Genomic DNA, 18,188 nt, shown 5'->3' with positions numbered 1-18,188 from the left:
TTTGTGTCCCGAATCTCGCTGGTCCAAATTCTATTTTTTTTTTTTTTTTTTTTGTCTTGTCTGATGGGTGATATGGAGATTTCAGCCTCTTTCGCTATGTTCTCCGAATGGCCGCCGTCTGGTGGTTAGTTTTAAGCGACTCGTGTGCCGGATGTGTTGTTCCAGCGCTCCTATACGCTGACGAATTTAATTTATTGATGATGGCCAGTAAATCGGAGTTAAGAAGCGAATCAGATTGATATTCAGGGACAGCACCCTACCGAGAGTCCGACGGGGTCCGTCGTAGTGGGGGCAGTCAAGCCAGAAGTGCTATGATGTTTCTTCTTTGTCACAGTTTGGACACTTTGGTGAGTCCACTTGGCGCCGGAGGTGTAGGAAAGCGTTCAGTGGCTCCGTGTCTGTGTGTGTATATATATATGTATATGGAAAATATACATTATAAGTTTGTATATGAAGTGATGTAAGTTTTAGAACAATAGAAAATTGTATTGATGACTGCTAAAATTTGCTGCATTTACACCATTAGTTCTCGAGCGTGAATAATTAATAATTTACTATTCAGTAAGTGCGCTGTGGTAGTGAACTGTAGTTTAAACGATGATATCGACGTTGCGGCTTTATAAAAAAATATCTATTGTATATATTCCGCACAAATAATGAATCCCCCCCCAACATTCCTTCCGTAACTCTTCTTTCGTGGGCCGGATAGAATATACAGCAAAATCTGCGTAAACCGGAATGACACGGACCGAGTATTTTTCCGGTTTGACAGGCTTCCGTTTCAAACGGGTTGTTTTTTAACATAGATAATCACTATGTTCCAAAGAATTTTTTCAGTAATATCCCGAGTAACGTAAGTAATGCGGATCGTATACCTTAACGTAAGTGGAATTTGTAAATTGCTTAAGTGTAACTATGTAATTAATAACTCAATACTGTATTTATTATTATATGTGTACCGTACATATATTATTTTTGTTTTGTATAAAAAAAATTATTTACGAGAAAGAGTGCCCGGTACGCTAGCGTACCGTACGTGCTCACGATTAGACAGAAAAGTAAAAGATTAGTAGAGCAATAAAGTAATTAATCGGTACAGTGCGAAAGAAAGAAAGAGAGAGAGAGAGAGAGAGAGAATGATGTTTCATCATCATCATCAACCCTGGGCTCATTGCCCGTTGGTGTCCGATGCCTTTTCCACTAATTTCTTCCATTTCTCTTTATCCATTACCGATGTTCTCAATTCCTGTACATTCTCTCCACACCACTCCTTCACGTCATGAATGTTTGAAATAGAATAATTTGTAGGCTATGGTCGTCGGGCACTATAGTCTTTGTCTGGTCGAAGCGGTTGGATCTCGATCGGTATACGTCCGCCCTCGTGAGTCACCAGAGAAAAAAGTGCGATTTCTTCGGTCACTACTACGCGAGACCCTCTATTGGCGTCCGTAGGCGTTCGCGCACTCAAATTCTTTGTAAAATTACATGTTACTCTACTCAGATTTTTTTTCAAGTTTTGAGGTTTACATTTTACGTAACTGCGAATTTACGTAAGTGGCGTGTTACGTAACTGGGGTATTACCGTATTTAGGTTCCGTTTTGGACCGGTTTTACCATACACTCAGTGGTGATATTCAGTGGATTCGCACAGGTTCGGCCGAACCCGTTGTTAAAATTTTCAGTTTTCCGAACCTTGTTAAACACACCTAACATTTCTCAGTGGTTTTGTTTAAAAAATATATATATATATTAAAATATACGTATTATACTCTGTAATACTACTAAACTAGAGCCTTATACCCCGTTCGCACCGAGCATTTCAATCTAGATTTTGAGCGAGGTCGGAGACTATGTCTTGGCGCGATCTCTCTCGACCGTTTTAATCTCGACCGAAACGAGATTTAATCGCGATCGATTCGAGAGAGTTCTCGAAACTAGATCCAGTCATAAGAGAGATCACACAATCTCACGCGCGCGAGATAATACAAGATGGCTGTGGAACACGTGTCGGGCTGACAGCGAAATAAAAAGGCTATTGTTTTTCGAGAGATGATGACATCTGTGTCCTCATCTGTGTCAGCAGTGCTATTCGGGGTGAAAAATTTCTCTGCCTAAGAAAAAGAAAAAAAAAAAGGTCGACAGCACTAACATACCATTGTTACCTGGTCTTCGCCCAGGACCCCTTACGTTCCAAATACGCCACTGATTATTAGATATATCGCAAGAAAGGGTATTGTATTTATTTCTAGCCAAAACTTCCAATTCGTTTGTCGGTGATTGTCAGGGAAAACTTTTCTGCTAGCGAACCCTTTGTTAACTATTTCGAACATCACCACTGCATACACTGTGTAATTTAGATAAATATTTTAACTTTTAACGTACCGGAAGAAAGACGCACCGATAAAACCCGGAATTGGAAATTAATTACTGCACAATTCAAAATTACCATTATACTAGTTGCAGGTTAGAGCAGGGGTGTCCAACACGTAGACCGCGGTCGACCGGTCGACCTCAAAGGTTTTGTAAGTAGCCCGCGAAGCTAAAGTTGAACAATTTTCTTTCACTTAAATTAATGTTTAAAAATCTTAGTCTATTTTGGAACAATAAATGTTCGAATTGTCTGTGCAACGTATCCATAATGTTTGTATTTATCCCGATGAACAATGCATATGAATGTTAACTTTTAAATTAATTGTAGTCGCAACGTATGCGCATATAAATGGCAATCGCCAAATTTTGAAAAACTTGCTGCACCTATGCAATGTCAGATTTCGTTCAATTAAACGTTTTTATTCATTTGCTTATTCACAGTGTATTTTTTAAGTTAATAAGTATTTCATCTCAAAAAATAAAAAAAATTATAATTAACATTTTTTTCTTTATTTGCTAAATTTTTTTGTGTGTATTTATTTCTTTACATTGTAATTTTTTTAATTTAATAAATACTGTATTATTGTGCTTCATAAAATAAAAAATATATAATTATTTGTTTTCTTTATTTGCCATAATATTTTTTAATTGAAATTCTTGTTAATTATTTATTAAAATATCTATGAAAAATTTGAAAAATCCTAAAATTGTTTGCCCATATTCATAGTCGCCCGCAGACTATATTTTACCGAAAAAGTAGCCCCTAAGGGATAAAAGTTTGGCCACACCTGGTTTTTTTTTTTTTTCAACTCTTTCCGCCCTGTGGGCACTAAGAGGGCCTCTTTTAGTAGGCCCATTATGGGTTCGGCCAGGCCCACAATGGGGCGACCGGGTGGTGAGGGACGGGGCCCGACATATCCGAACGGACCACCCCCGAAAAATTCCTGGGGATTATTCGACCCGTTCGGATTCGATCCCGGGTCCCCCAGAGCGGCAGGCTGCCACCTTTACCGCTCGGCCATCCGGCCGTCGCCACACCTGGGTTAGAGTATGAAGTGTGCCCTATAAATGTCGACTGTTGCAGTTGGCTATTTTTTTTTTTATATATTGCTTAAGTATCAATTTCCCTTGAAAATTTTCTTTTTTCAATAGATTAATTGATTTAACTTCACAGTTAGTTTAACCGTAGTTATTTCGTCTGTACCGCATTTCATCCCCAATAGTCTTTGTCTCTGATGAAATGCGGTACAGACGAAATAACTACGGTTAAACTAACTGTGAAGTTAAATCAATTAATCTATTGAAAAAAAGAAAATTTTCAAGGGAAATTGATACTTAAGCAATATATACAAAAAACCGCACCATTAACGTCTAATATTTTTTTTTTTTTTTTTTGAGAATTTTTGGCACAATGGTCTGAAACATCTGGCAACCCTAGTTTCCGTGAAAAGAAGATGGAGAAATGTCCGGAGTGTAACGAGTGCTCGGTGGAGAAAGATTTTCATTTTGCTCAGGTAATGTATTTGCACTTTTTAATTTTCGTTTCTTTTGTTTAAAGATAAGACCTCTCGACTCGATTCGTGCATTTATAGTGGCATTACGAATAAAATACCAAAAGGGTTGCAGCGCAGTCGTGTCTTTTAGCATCGTGACCGATACAATTAAAATTCTTTTTACAATGTGCAATTTAGAAAATTACCTACCGATTGGGGCTTTATGTTACGGGAGACGGCCTGGTGCGAGTGAGAGTTGGAGAAATCTTTGACTCCCACCTGACAGATTCTGTTAACCGGATAATAATACCATAAATCGCACTCTATATAATCTTTCCGAAGCCGATACGAAATTTTATTTTACTTCCAATCCGATATAATGCGTCGAAGAACATTTTTTCGGCGCGTTTGAATTTCCGGTTAACGTTACCGGTTAATGTTACCTTAGGTAGCCAAGATGGCGACTCGTCTCTAATTCCAGCAAGGAAACAGTGGGACGCTTGTTCTAACCTAACCTAACTTATTCTAATAATTTGGTTGGCAATAATTATGGTAATTTATTAGAATAGGTTAGGTTAGGTTAGAACGTGCGTCCCCACTGTTTCGGAGACGAGCTGCCGTGTTCGCTACCGTAGGTAACGTTTAACTGGATTTCGAAATGTAAACAAACGACCCGAAGATCGTCCGAACGTGCATTCTGAAAATTTGTTTCTTTCGGTGGGAGCCGACGTAACCGGGGAAATTCTTTGTAATTCCGGGGGTGAAATTTAATGGGTTTCGTATTGCAAGAAATTTTCTTTCTCTTTTTGGGAGAACACCAAAACCTTAACAAAATTGACTATACTTTGTGTCGAAATAATTATGACGTAACGTGCCGTCTTACAGCATTAAAAATAACTTTTTATTTCGAACTGGCAGATCCGGCCACGCGTTGCTGTGGCTCAAAATGTATCTATTGTAAATGTATAACACTCCCCGCCTGTAAAAACGCAAAAAACCGCATCTAGAATAGTATACTAGAAGCCGAGTCCTTCGTGGTCGGTCTTAATTCTGTCCCTCTTTCCTGTGGGGGGGGAATTTCAAAAAATCCCTTTTTAGTATACGTTCTCTTGATGAACCCTATTAAAACGCAAAAAAAACGTATCTAAAATAGAATAATAGAAGACCAGTTTTTCGTAGTAAGCCTTAATTTTGTCCCTCTCCTCTGTGGGGAGAATTTTGACGTCTATACAATATAAAAACGTGCACGTATTCAAATGCAACGTTGTGTCGAAATTTCAAAGCAATCGGTGAAGAAATTTCAGAGATTTAAGATTTTGAACAAATGAACATTTACATTTATATTTGTATAGATTAAATTAAATTATCGTATAAATTATTACAAGATTCAAATTGATTTTTCCTCATATTTACCACTTTAAAAAGACACTTCTGTTTTAACTGTCAAGTGCGACTGTAAAACAGAACATGTTATATTTTTAAAAATTTGTATGTAATTTCTTAACGGAGAGAAGAAGAAAAATATGGGTACAGGACAATATTACATATGCCCCCTTTATATTATGAAGTTTTGAATAAATAATCATTCAACTATAGCTACCACTATTGTGTTTTATGATAACATCAAATAGGAAATATGAAAGAAACAGTTACTTTATTACCTGAAAAATCTTCAGATGCTAATTTTAAGACAAAAACATGGTCAAAAATGAAAAAACTGATTTGAAGAATGTGTTTTTACAATACTTAGAACATTGACAAGCAATGATTAAATTAATAAAAAGTTATTAATGGAAGCAAGGTGGGGGTTGCTTGTGAGATTCTTTAAAATAAGTTTTTATTTAAATCAAAGGTTAGTGATGAGAGCACCATCCATTAATGGGAAAAGTTGGTAACTAGGAAATAGAGAAAAATAAGGGTTTTAAAACATAAGTAATTTCAATTTTGGGGGAGTTTTCAGATGGCACAAATATTACAACTAATTAAAGCACCTCCATCTTCAGGCAATAATTCACTAGCATTTACCCTCTTTCCTGGCAGACTGTCTGGATTTCTCTCATCCCTCTATGGGGTGGAAGATTCTGGGGGTCTAGCCAAAAACATCTGCCTTTTAGAACATGCTACATACATTACAGCCAACATACTATGGCTGTTTTTTGTGCAAAACTAATATTTCTCTGCTTTCTCAAGCATTTGAAGCCTAAATACAAATTATACATGCAAGTTTATATATAATCTGCCTTCTGGTAGGAGTTGCTGCCAGCCCAAAATCCTCTGCTTTGGAGCACTTCTATGCTCCTGCTCACAGTAATCAATATTCTTTTTTTAAGAGTACTAACTGTTGTATTTTTGAACTCTTGTAATGGTTTATTCCTAACAAATTACAAAATTTTTCATAACCTGGCATTGCTTAATCTCAAGTAGCCCAGAACCCTCTTGATTGTAGAACCCCCTATGGTTTTACAAATACACACTAATGTTACAAGGGTTTTTATAAAATTTAGCATAACCAAATTCTTTATTAGCAAAGATTAAGAAATAATATTTTAAACAAGTTTCTAATTTTACTCACTGTTGTCATCACAGGTAGTCTAAAACCCTTTGGTAGTGGCTTCCTTTATTATTATTTTACACCCATTATTAGATTTTGGATTATTTAACAGATTGGTGGACATTATATATATATTAAATCTCAGTAATACATTTTTATTAAATATATGCAGTACACATACAGTGGACCCCCCGATATAACACGCGTGTCGGGCGGGAAACAACACCCGCATTATAAGGTGAACCACGTTATATCGAGTGGCGTAGTGTAATGCGGTTCACCTCTTTACTTTAGCAATAAAGTCAAGCTTTTCTTTTACTCATCATGCATACAATAATTAAACACTATTCAAAGTACATGCAGGAACTCAATACAAACACAATTATTCAATACGCAGTAACAATAAAATGCGCTACTCACTAATGCCACACGGACCTGTATAAACGTGTTTGAGCTTATCGCGTTGCGAACATCGCCCGTGCTATAACTGAGTTTGCAGTATAGTGAGCAGTGCTATGACGAAGGTCCATTGTACTAACATTCCTTGAATTGGTCTAGTCCAAAACCTTGTGGGTTGTTAAGGCTACTCTCATTTACATTTGATACTATTATCACAGTATTAAATTATTTAACAATTTTTATACTTACACATTATCACTCATTGGATAGTGTCCAAAACCCTGTTGTTTTTAGTAGCTATTTCTATTTTCATCAATTAATAGCATTATATTATTTAGAAGTTTTTGGGCTATTTTCAGTTCACTTAACACTACAATATATAAGATTTTTGTGGATTAAACACAATATATATATGTTATGGACAAAGTGATTAATACAGACATTATGAATAATGACCAACAAAATCGGGCATTGTAATAAATTTCAAAAATTTATCAAATTGACCGGTCATTATGAATACTGCTAGCACCTAGTCGGGCAAAGTGATGATAATACATTGAGGAGTGATCATCCGACATATGCTAACCAATTAGAACTTACATCTTAGTTGCACATGCGTATTGCATTTAGTACCGAATTTTAAATTTATGTGACCAGTAGTTAATCTTTCTTCTTCGACAAAAGTAATGATCATGGAGGAATAATTAAGTGACACAAACAAAACTAGTTAATAGCAGTAAAAGGTGAAAACAATTAAATTTTACAAAATCAGCGTATTTGTTAATGATAGAAAAAGTGAGAGTCAAAAATAGAAGTTACTTCTAACTTACTAGAAGAATATCAGTTAACAGTACTTTGAAATAATTCACAAAAAATAAATATTTCTAAATGAAATAAGTGGAGTTTTTTTTAAGCAGATTTAAAATTTGGTACTAAACACGATACACACACGTGACAGAGTGCCGATTGGCTAGCGTATGTCGGATGATCACTCTTCGACGTATTATCATCACTTTGCCCGACTAGGTGGTAGCAATATTTGTAATGACCGGTCAATTTGATAAATGAATCAATATTTATCACACTGCGCGCCCTTTTTGGTCATTATTCATAATGCCCAATTAATTACTTTGTCCATAACATATACACTTTCTGGAGAGGTCTAGTCACCTACCCTGTGGGTTGTAGTGGCTGCCTATTTCTTTTATTGTACATGATTTAATTAATCATGTTTTATTTATTTTTTCTGTGATTTTTCAGAAAGTTTCAATTATGTAAAGCTTGCTTTCAAGAATCTTTCCCTAAACACAAATCAAACGCTCACAATACACTCTTAGGTTAGCCGAAAACCTATGAGTTGTAGTGGCTGCCTCTTCTTTTGCCTTACATCAATTAGGGTAGATGTACCAGTTTTGGCCAGTGTAGTACCAGTTCTGGCCAGAAAACAAATTTAACTTAAAAATATAATCACAAATGAAAGAAACTTTTATTGTTAACTGTGTGAACAGTTAACAATAAAAGTTTGTTTCATTGGACAGATTTGAATATGTGGTGATTATATTTTTAAGTTAAATTTGTTTTCTGACCAGAACTGGTACACTGGCCAAAACTGGTACATCTACCCTATTTGTTTTCTTTTCTTTTTGGCAATCTCACTTTGCTTTAACTGTCATTCAAAAATGCCTTTATGAATATACATCATGCCTTATAATCTTGGGGGTCTAGCCCTAAGTCCAATAGGTTATAACAATTATTGTCATTATTCCTTTAAGTTGCTAGTGAAATACACAATTTAGGATGTTTTTTCAAATTGGTAAGGCAGTTTAGAATTCTTAATTCTAATTTTTTGGCTGTTATTGCTGTTACACAATGTTCATGTACAGTACTGTACATTTGAAGGTTTTCCAATGCTGGGGCCATGTCACACTACTTAATTTACTAAATAACATCTGTTTTTGATACACATTACAATTACTTATAATCCAGTGGTATGTGGTGACATTTGATGATAGGAAAGCTGTGCCAGCCCTGGATAGAATCATTGGAAGCGTTACACAATATTTTGGTGTGTAGCATCCACTAGCTAAACTGCGTGAGGTTGGTGCTCTGTAAAGTGCATGCGCAAATGCATATAATCTGGCTGCTTTACATGGTTCAGATATTTTTGCTGTGAAAGCTGTCCTGTATTTGACAATACAGCGTTTCCGTTGGGAATATGCAATAGCAATCTTACTGCTTTTTCACATGTATAGAAATTTGTAATAAAATACGTAATGCGGTTATAATAAAATCATAATTTTAAGTAATTCAAAGTACATTAAAATATGAAAATAATCACACAATATGTATTTATAGTTTAGAAAATACAAGGGAAACGACACTTCCACAGCTTTCATGGACAACACACTATTGCTATAATCCATTGATACCATTAAATAAGCATGCATTGTTTTCATTTTGGGCTTAGAATTGTGCTTGGCAACTCCTGCAAATTGTAATTGTGTCAATTTTGGACATTATTTTCTTATTTTCAGGCTATCTTTATTGTACTTTTCTATCCTTTACTGTTGTTTTCTATACTGTTTTTCTCCCTGTATGAGGAGGTTTTTTCAGCTGCTATTGTTGGGAAAAGCCACCACTTTGGTAACTAGTATTTATCGAACAGGTCACTACCACTCTCCCTATGCAGGATATAGTGTTGTTCCTCTTATATTGGAGTGATTGGTACTTCCACAGCCACTTTCAACTGGTGATTTGCATCACTATTCTTGCTTCCCCGATTATTTTTCTGTTTTGTTTCTCTCATCCACTCTAGGCACTTCTTGTTTGAGCCTCAGGACCAGTGTCACTTGGTGGCTAGCTCTTTTCACTTCCTTTTCCCTCCTTTTTGATGCTGTCTTACAGTATTTTAATATTTTATTAACTTCCTGTTCATTTGAATTGATTTTTATACTTCAGTCTACCTAGGGTTTGGCAACCTTTTTGTTACTGAGGGTGCAATAAAAATTTTAAAAATCATTGAGGGCACATTGCAATTTTTTTCAAAAAGTAAACTATGTAATAAATAAAAATAACTGTTTATTTTGTTTATTTATTGAAATACGCATATTTATACGAAATAAATATACATGCATGTAATAACTAAAACATGAAAAATGTACATACATAAAGTAACACAAAATCAAATAAAGTAAAATTATAAGAATATATATTTGTGCTTGTGTGACATGTGGTTCTAGAGGGTGCATCTGAAATGCGTTACAGGCGCTTGTTGCCAACTCCTGGGGCCATATTCTGGTCACTTATCTCACATCTCTTCTTTCAGAGACGAAATTCGTCTCTCAGATACAACAGCAATTCTGGTCACTTTTAACGATCTCATCTTTGTTGATGACATCATGATTCTACTAGGTTGAGTATACATGTTCGGGTTATCTGTGCGCGCAACATATCACAGAATTTTAACCAATGAAATTGTAAAATTTTTGAAAGTGCAGAATAAAAAATCACAGAGCACGTGGCACGGCAGGAGGTAACCAAAATGTCTCGAGTAATGTTATCTTCGGAACAAATGGAAGTTTTGGCAATTGAACTTGAAAAGCGTCCATATTTAGTTAATGGAAAATTGGACGGAAATATTTCAAAAAATACTTTGCAAGACGGATGGCTAGAAATAAACCGAAACCTTGAGCGAAATTCTTCATCGTCTAAATCAAAAGCATTATCTCTTATCTCGAAATACTCTTTCTCGAGAGAAAACATTCTCTAATAGAATTGTACAGCGCAAGTCGCATCCAGTCATCCATATCGGATATAATGAAATCGAGGCAAAAGACGAAAGACAACTATCTGCCGGTCTCTGAGAGACGAGAGAAAAAGTTGTCCAGAATCACATTTGGAGATACGAGATGATCTCTCAAGACGTCGACAAATTATTAGCTAATCGGCGACCGGCTTGTGACGTAGACACTGTCGCTCAGAGGTGAGAGACGGCGACCAGAATATGGCCCCTAGCCTACCTTAGAGCCGCGCACATTACAGATTAAACTATCGTACGATAGTTTAGTCAAATTGGAGTGCTTCCCCGCACACTGTTATGACTGTTAGCTATATTCCATTTGCAAACTGTCGAGTTTGAAGGAAATCGTACTGCCCATTAAACTTTATTATAAGCCGATTTCAAATTCTTTGAGCGTGCACCCTCGCATAGCATGTTTTCATGTAATTTAAGTTAAGGACCAATCAAAAAGTCTGTAATGTGTGCAGGCTCTTACTCCTACTTGCTATATTTTTATATTGTTAGATGTTTTCTCTCTTATCTACTATCCTTTTCACTATCATATCTGGATTAGCTGGATTTTTCTGGACATTGTCACCAGGCCTTTGGAGTTCTTTTTTCCATTTGGTGCATTATTTGGTCTTTACTGGCAGTGTCACACCTGGTGCCTTCCTTGGTGCCATAGTTCAATGGTGGCTATGTACCCCATTCGGGGCTTTGTTCCCTGGGAAGATTGGCAGTGGTGGGTCATGCTTTGGGATTGCTGACAGCAATTGACAATGAATTTTTCCATGTCTTTTTGTGACCTTCCATCCTTGGTGTTAAATGAGTGTGACGTAAGCTGACCACTGCATTTACCAAACTTACGTTTTCTGTTCGTTTTTGCATATTACATTACCCTTCCTTCTTAGTAATGGCTAGCTCTGCAAAAGTTTTTTTCTATGCTTGAAGAGTTCAGCTAGTCTATCTATCGTATTTATAAACCAACAGATGAGCCTGGCGTTGCCTGGGCAAAAAACAACAAAGATTAAGTTATTAGATTATTTCGCACTTCTAATCCTTCTAGTAGCCCGGGACGCCCCTAGTGGGCGTTCTAACAGCAGTGGTGTCATTCCGTGGTATAAATAATAAATTCCTACTACAAATAAAAATAATAATGTACAGTAATGAATTTCTCGTGCCATACCCTACGAAAACGCAGCCAAAAACGGAAAAAAAACGCATCATTTAATAATATACCGAATCTGTTGTTAATTTAAATAAGAGCTAGAGACGCCCCTAGTGGCTGTTTTGGCATACTGTGACAGATCCCAGTTTTTCAGCTTTATATCGTAGATAGGATAGCTGAATCTTCCCATGCTACTCGGCCAAACCGACGATTGATACGGAAAAAAAGACCCTCGTAGTGTCCACGGCAGAAAGGACAAAATTGATCTGAATTCTTAAATCGAATATATTTACCGGTACATATATTGGACTTAAAAATTCAGACCAATCCGTAAGTTTATTTCAAAAGATACTTTAAGTTTTCTGTACTTTTAGGGTTCTTTATTTTCCAAATTTAAATATACAGTAAACTTCTAATATCTTTTTTTCATCGATGACATATTCAGAAGTTTACTAACCAAACTACTAACCTCCAGTTAAACGCGTGCCATTCTTTTATTTTAATACTGCAATATAATTAAGAACAGGGTAGTGAAAAGGAGCACGAATTCGAATATCTACACGTGCGTTAAAGAATAATAGTTCGAGATCGCATTTTAATGTCACTAAAATTTGTTAATTAAAAATGGCAAAAAGTAAAGTACAAGAATGGTGAAATAGGTACTCAAATATTTCATTGGGAAACGATTACGTTACTTTCATGCATTTGGCAGAATTTTTCGCAACGTGTTTTCTTACCCTCTTTACGTTTCCACACGTCTAGCTTATACCAAAAGCTCGCTTTTTTTTTTTTTTTTTTTTTTAATTTCGTCTGACGATCGACGACTACGAAATCGATTTTATAAACATTAAATATTTAACTCATCGTAGACTGCATACGTTATTACAACACCACACTCATAACACCTTATAAATTAGCAGCTGTGTTTATTCGGTACAAACGAATGTTTTCGGTCGTATTTAACGACCTGCTTCAGGAAATATCCAACAAAATCGAACACAACGAAAATCTGCAGTAACGAATAATCGTTTGGAACGTTTTTTAAAAATATTCTAAAGAGAATTGCATGCGCCATCTCTACATTGATGCGTATTAAATAACACAATACATGAGAATAAAATAAAAATAAATAAATAACAGACAACGAAAAATAGTATGCTCCTTGCAGACATTAAAAATAAAATATAAACGTAAAATACGGTGCAAGCCGAACGGCGCAGAGAATATAGGGAAGGAGAGGAGCTGTGCAGAGACAATAACTACGGGTTCTGTCCTTGAGTAAGCTTCCGCTTATCCGCTTTTCTAACGTTTACATATAGCCTGAGCGCCAGGCTGCAGATACTTTACTAGCCTCTCTGAAGTTGATAGATTGTCCTCTCTGGCTTGCTTTGCAGATATGCCAAGCTTCTGTATAACAGAGGTGCCTTATGTTGCGAACTGTTTGTATTAATCTTGCTTGGGCCCATTCAGCTTGGACTTCTTGGGGATCTGCCAGGACGTAAGTCGCCAACGCTGTGCAAGGTTGTTCGCTTCTTATATTTCTCTGATGTTCCGCCAGCCTTTCCTTGAGTGATCTTCTGGTGGCTCCGATGTAAAACAGTTTATTCTGCCTCCGTGTGTCCGTAATAGGGATTCTGTAAACCCCCGGAAGGGAGTTAGCGTCCATGGCGTCTTTATCCGCTCTTAACAGCTGGTATATAGTGGGATTCCGTTTATATATTATTCTTTTGTTTGTGGCGGTTCCTATACGTCCATAGATGCTGCCCAGTTCCGCCCTGTAGTCCATCAAAGTAAACTCCTCTGTATTTCGGAGGTTTCGCCCCTTATTGCATGTCGTAATCTTGCTCTTGAAAGCTTTAGGACTGATCCCGTTCATCTTAGCTAGCTTAATGATGTAGTTCATCTCTTCGTTTTTGTCTTGGGTACTACTGCAGTGTGTGTGCGCTCGTGCAATGACGCTCTGAATGCTGCGAGCTTGTACGCCGGCGGGTCGTGCGAGTTCCATGGGATAAAGATCGGGTTGTAAGTAGGCTTTCTGTATACCTTAGTACGGAAAGCTCCTTGGCTGTCGAGCTGTATAGATAAATCTAAAAAATGTATAAGCTTATCATTTTCTTGCTCGAGTTCAATCTTGAGGCCGAATTTGTTATCGTTGATGTCCGTTATGAATTGGTGTAAGTTGGGTTTGACATTCCAGAAAACAATCACATCATCAACGTACCTTGCATAAGTTAGGATTTGCGTTGCATATTTTGGCAGGAGTGTATTCTCCAGCATTCGTAGGACCATCTCGCATAAAGTACCTGCCAGGGGGCTACCCATGGCTACACCTTTCTGTTGCATGTAAGTGATGCCATTAAAGCTAAAGATGGATGAAAAAGTGGTTAGGTGCGCCATCTCTAGTATTTGTTTTCTCTTCTTTTCGGGGGACTTGATCACGGTTAGCAGGAAGTCCCTTAGATGACAGAAGCATGGTTCCAGCTTGATAGAGGGATACAGAGTCTTGAAGTCTAATACGGTCATATATTTAACTTCTTGCGGGTTCATGTTAGCCATTTTCTGTAGAAGGTCTAGGGGTTGTTTTATGCTGTAAGGACTCTGGGGTAAATATTTATTAACGAAGCCGTTAACCAACCTTTCCAGTAAGATTGTGGGTGCGCATCCTTTATCTACCACCGGCCTTAATGCTTTATCTTATTATCAGATCACTCAAGGAAAGGCTGGCGGAACATCAGAGAAATATAAGAAGCGAACAACCTTGCACAGCGTTGGCGACTTACGTCCTGGCAGATCCCCAAGAAGTCCAAGCTGAATGGGCCCAAGCAAGATTAATACAAACAGTTCGCAACATAAAGCACCTCCGTTATACAGAAGCTTGGCATATCTGCAAAGCAAGCCAGAGAGGACAATCTATCAACTTCAGAGAGGCTAGTAAAGTATCTGCAGCCTGGCGCTCAGGCTATATGTAAACGTTAGAAAAGCGGATAAGCGGAAGCTTACTCAAGGACAGAACCCGTAGTTATTGTCTCTGCACAGCTCCTCTCCTTCCCTATATTCTCTGCGCCGTTCGGCTTGCACCGTATTTTACGTTTATATTTTATTTTTAATGTCTGCAAGGAGCATACTATTTTTCGTTGTCTGTTATTTATTTATTTTTATTTTATTCTCATGTATTGTGTTATTTAATACGCATCAATGTAGAGATGGCGCATGCAATTCTCTTTAGAATATTTTTAAAAAACGTTCCAAACGATTATTCGTTACTGTAGATTTTCGTTGTGTTCGATTTTATTGGATATTTCCTGAAGAAGGTCGTTAAATACGACCGAAAACGTTCGTTTGTACCGAATAAACACGGCTGCTAATTTATAAGGTGTTATGAGTGTGGTATTAAATATTTAATCAATAATATAAATCACACTCTGCAGAACAATTAAAAATATATCACTAAACATCTTTTTGGCTGTTGAGATTCGTTTAATTTTTGGCAAACGTTTTCAAACGTTGTATTAAATAGACCATTTTCAGGTTAAATATTTAGCAATTTCACGCGCCGTTAACGAATACGCGAGACCCGATAACGATTTTTTCAAATAAAAATCCAGCGACGAGTCGCTTAACTTTTCGGCAACATTTAAAACTGCGTGTGTGGCGCCATCTGTTACAATATTTTTATTAAAAACTTTATATTTTTAATTATTATGAAATTGCAAAAGCTTAATTTTGAGGGCCGGAATGGGTTTTGTAAAAAATTGTAAATGCTAATATCCAGTAAAATGGTCACTGAGTCCAAGACTACTGGAGATACACAGGACTCCCCTTTCTCTCTCCAACCCGTCGACCTTTAACCACCAAAATTTCCCGTAATAAACAAACCAGTCTGCAAAATTTCAGAAATTTTCGACAAATAGCGCAAGAGTTATTAAGCTTCAAATAGAATGAACAAAATCGTGTCCCCACGTGCGCGCGCACACTATCATCCATGCAGAAATTACACCCGAATTTTTTGCATTTCTCGACGTTTAAAGACGAATTTTCTGATTTCAAAAATGTAAAAATCTGGGGGTCGTTTGTTGACCGATGGATACGCTTTCCCTCTGTTATATGCAACGTCCGGAAAAAGTGAAAATGTGTTTGTTTGTTTTGCAGGAACAGTTGGTCTGTACGTCATGCGGCTACGTAGTGAGCGAGGAGAACTTGCAGTCCGAAACGAACTTAGAAGGAACGACGTTGGTCTCGTCGGGTTCCAGACAGTCGGTGAGATTCAACGTAGACAAACTACCGAAATCCATTAACGTCGGCGGATACGAGAAGATTTGCGAAGGGAAACACGCGGGTCTGGAGAGGATCAAGTACCTGAAATCTGTCTTGAATTTCGGCCAGGACACGGCCGACGAAATAAACGAACTGTACCTGAAAATGTTCCGAAACGAGAACTTCGCCCGTTGCAGTCTGCGCAACAAAATAGCTCTGTCCGGATGTTGCGCCTACGTCGTATTGCGTCGGCGCGGATGGCCCGTTCTGGTCTCCTCCGTCTGCAACCTGTTGCAGTGCACGGCCTCCGAATTCAACCGAGCTTTCACCACGATGCGGGAGTTGACGGGCGTGGGGGTGACCACTCCCCGTACGGAAGAACTGATTCCCGTGGTATTGAAGAACGTGGATCTGGGAGAGGAGAGGGAGCGGATCTACGGAAAAGTGACCTCCCTTCTCCGACTGGCCTCCCGATGCTGGCTGACGGCCGGGAGGATTCCGCAACCCTGCATAGTGGCGGCCGCCTTCGTGGCCTGGAAGTCTCTGTCCCAGAAACGTCTGAACTGCAGTTTCAAGAAGTTCTGCGACGAGAAGAAGGTGAAAGAGTATTTCGTCACTTCACGCAAGAGGCTCAACGAACTGAACGACGCCCTCTTGAAACTGGCGGAGAAATTACCGTGGGTAGAAAAGAACGAGTTGCGCGTCAAACACGTTCCGTATCTGCTGGACGACGTGGCCCGCAAATTTTCTTCCTCGGAAACGCAATTCGAAGAGTTTCGAAAGGCGTCGAAGAGGAGGGCGGAGAGAGAGGAAGAGAACGAAGGACAGACGTTTTCGGAGAATTTCGAGGACAGCGAGATCGACAGTTACATCAGAACCGAAGAAGAAGTGGCCATAGTGAAAAACTTGGAAAAGAAACTCAAGAGTAATTCCTAGTAAAATAAAAAAAAATAACAACTACCTTTGTTTTATGTTTTATTATCTACGCGCGATATCATCAATTTGTAATTATAATCATACAGTTTATTCGCATTTGTTGTGACAAATGCGAATAAACATTTAAACGATTTTTGTTTCCACCGGGTAACGGAACTGGTTGAATAACGGAGTCCAGATTAAGATAAATTGCCAATGTAAGGGATTTCGACGAGAAAACAAGTTAATTTATATTAAATAATTAGTATCTTTGAAACGAGAGAAGAGTAATAATTGTTGCTATATGCCTTTAAACGGTAATTATGATAACATATCATTTTTCTACCTTATATTATCTTAGCCGTCATTTATAGATAAACGGTTATTGTCCTTGTCACGTTTCGATTAAAAAAATTTCTTATTGTCTTCGGCCCTTGCTTTAGTAATGTTTTTTGGTTTGTATAAATACTAATTTTACTGTATATATTGTTAAAAAGATAACTTATTGCTTGTCTTCGAACCATTAACGTACGAAAAGTATTTCTAACGCATTCGGACAAGAACGTGTATCGGAATAATAATCAAATGGACGATAGAAAACGCTTATTCGTTATGAAAATAAAAGATTTTTTAAATAAGTTGTCGCTAATCTTTGGAAACGATTTTTGAAATAGTAATAACGCGGAGTTTCCTCTGGTGGCAAATACCCGAAACTTACCGGGATTACTAAAAACAGCGGAAAATGAAAATTATTTTAGCAGCTTAAAAGTTGGGGCGGCATTCGCGAAAGTGTCAAATACGACAAATTTAAAAATGGTGTTTGTAATTCCCGAAGCTCGTAATCCAAGTTAGCACAAAATATCGATTCGATTTCCAGGGTATACCGGTTTGTCCGATGGGAATATTGTCCCGAGAACTTTCAAATGACGCCAGTTGTCTCCAACGTGAGTTTCGGTGATAGAGAGAAAAAGACGAGGTAATTTTACTTTTGAATTACGGGCGTTGATAATCGAAAAAAGAAATAATGAAAGGGGGGATAGTTCCAGTTATTACTTATCGCGGTAAAGATAATTGTTAGAGATTGCGTAAAAGCGAATAGTGTTGTACTTAGAAGCGTAGACGAAATTCGACGTAAATGGAGAGAAAGCGTTTTAAAGAAAATCCGGCTAGTGAAATTTCTTTGTACAGTAATTGATTATAATAGGGCTATTGATAATTGTAACGCGATTTACGAGAATAGTGTGCTATTCGTAACGTGTA

At 37.5% G+C, this 18,188-nt stretch overlaps 1 protein-coding gene across 1 annotated transcript; it reads left to right on the top strand.

Annotated features, from left to right (window-relative positions):
- The first annotated feature begins 3,815 nt into the window (after positions 1-3,815).
- On the top strand, positions 3,816-16,973 carry LOC136988045 (transcription factor IIIB 50 kDa subunit-like). Its single transcript, XM_067285832.1, has 2 exons — positions 3,816-3,884; positions 15,909-16,973. The coding sequence occupies exons 1-2, from the start codon at positions 3,825-3,827 to the stop codon at positions 16,947-16,949; spliced, it is 1,101 nt and encodes a 366-aa protein (XP_067141933.1). The 5' UTR covers positions 3,816-3,824; the 3' UTR covers positions 16,950-16,973.
- The last annotated feature ends 1,215 nt before the right edge of the window (positions 16,974-18,188 follow it).

Source organism: Centruroides vittatus, unplaced genomic scaffold, assembly GCF_030686945.1.
Source record: "Centruroides vittatus isolate TY-2023 unplaced genomic scaffold, ASM3068694v2 scaffold_3046, whole genome shotgun sequence".
Taxonomy (NCBI): domain Eukaryota; kingdom Metazoa; phylum Arthropoda; class Arachnida; order Scorpiones; family Buthidae; genus Centruroides; species Centruroides vittatus.
Note: the sequence above shows the minus strand (reverse complement) of the source record. Positions and strands in the feature narration are given on the sequence as shown.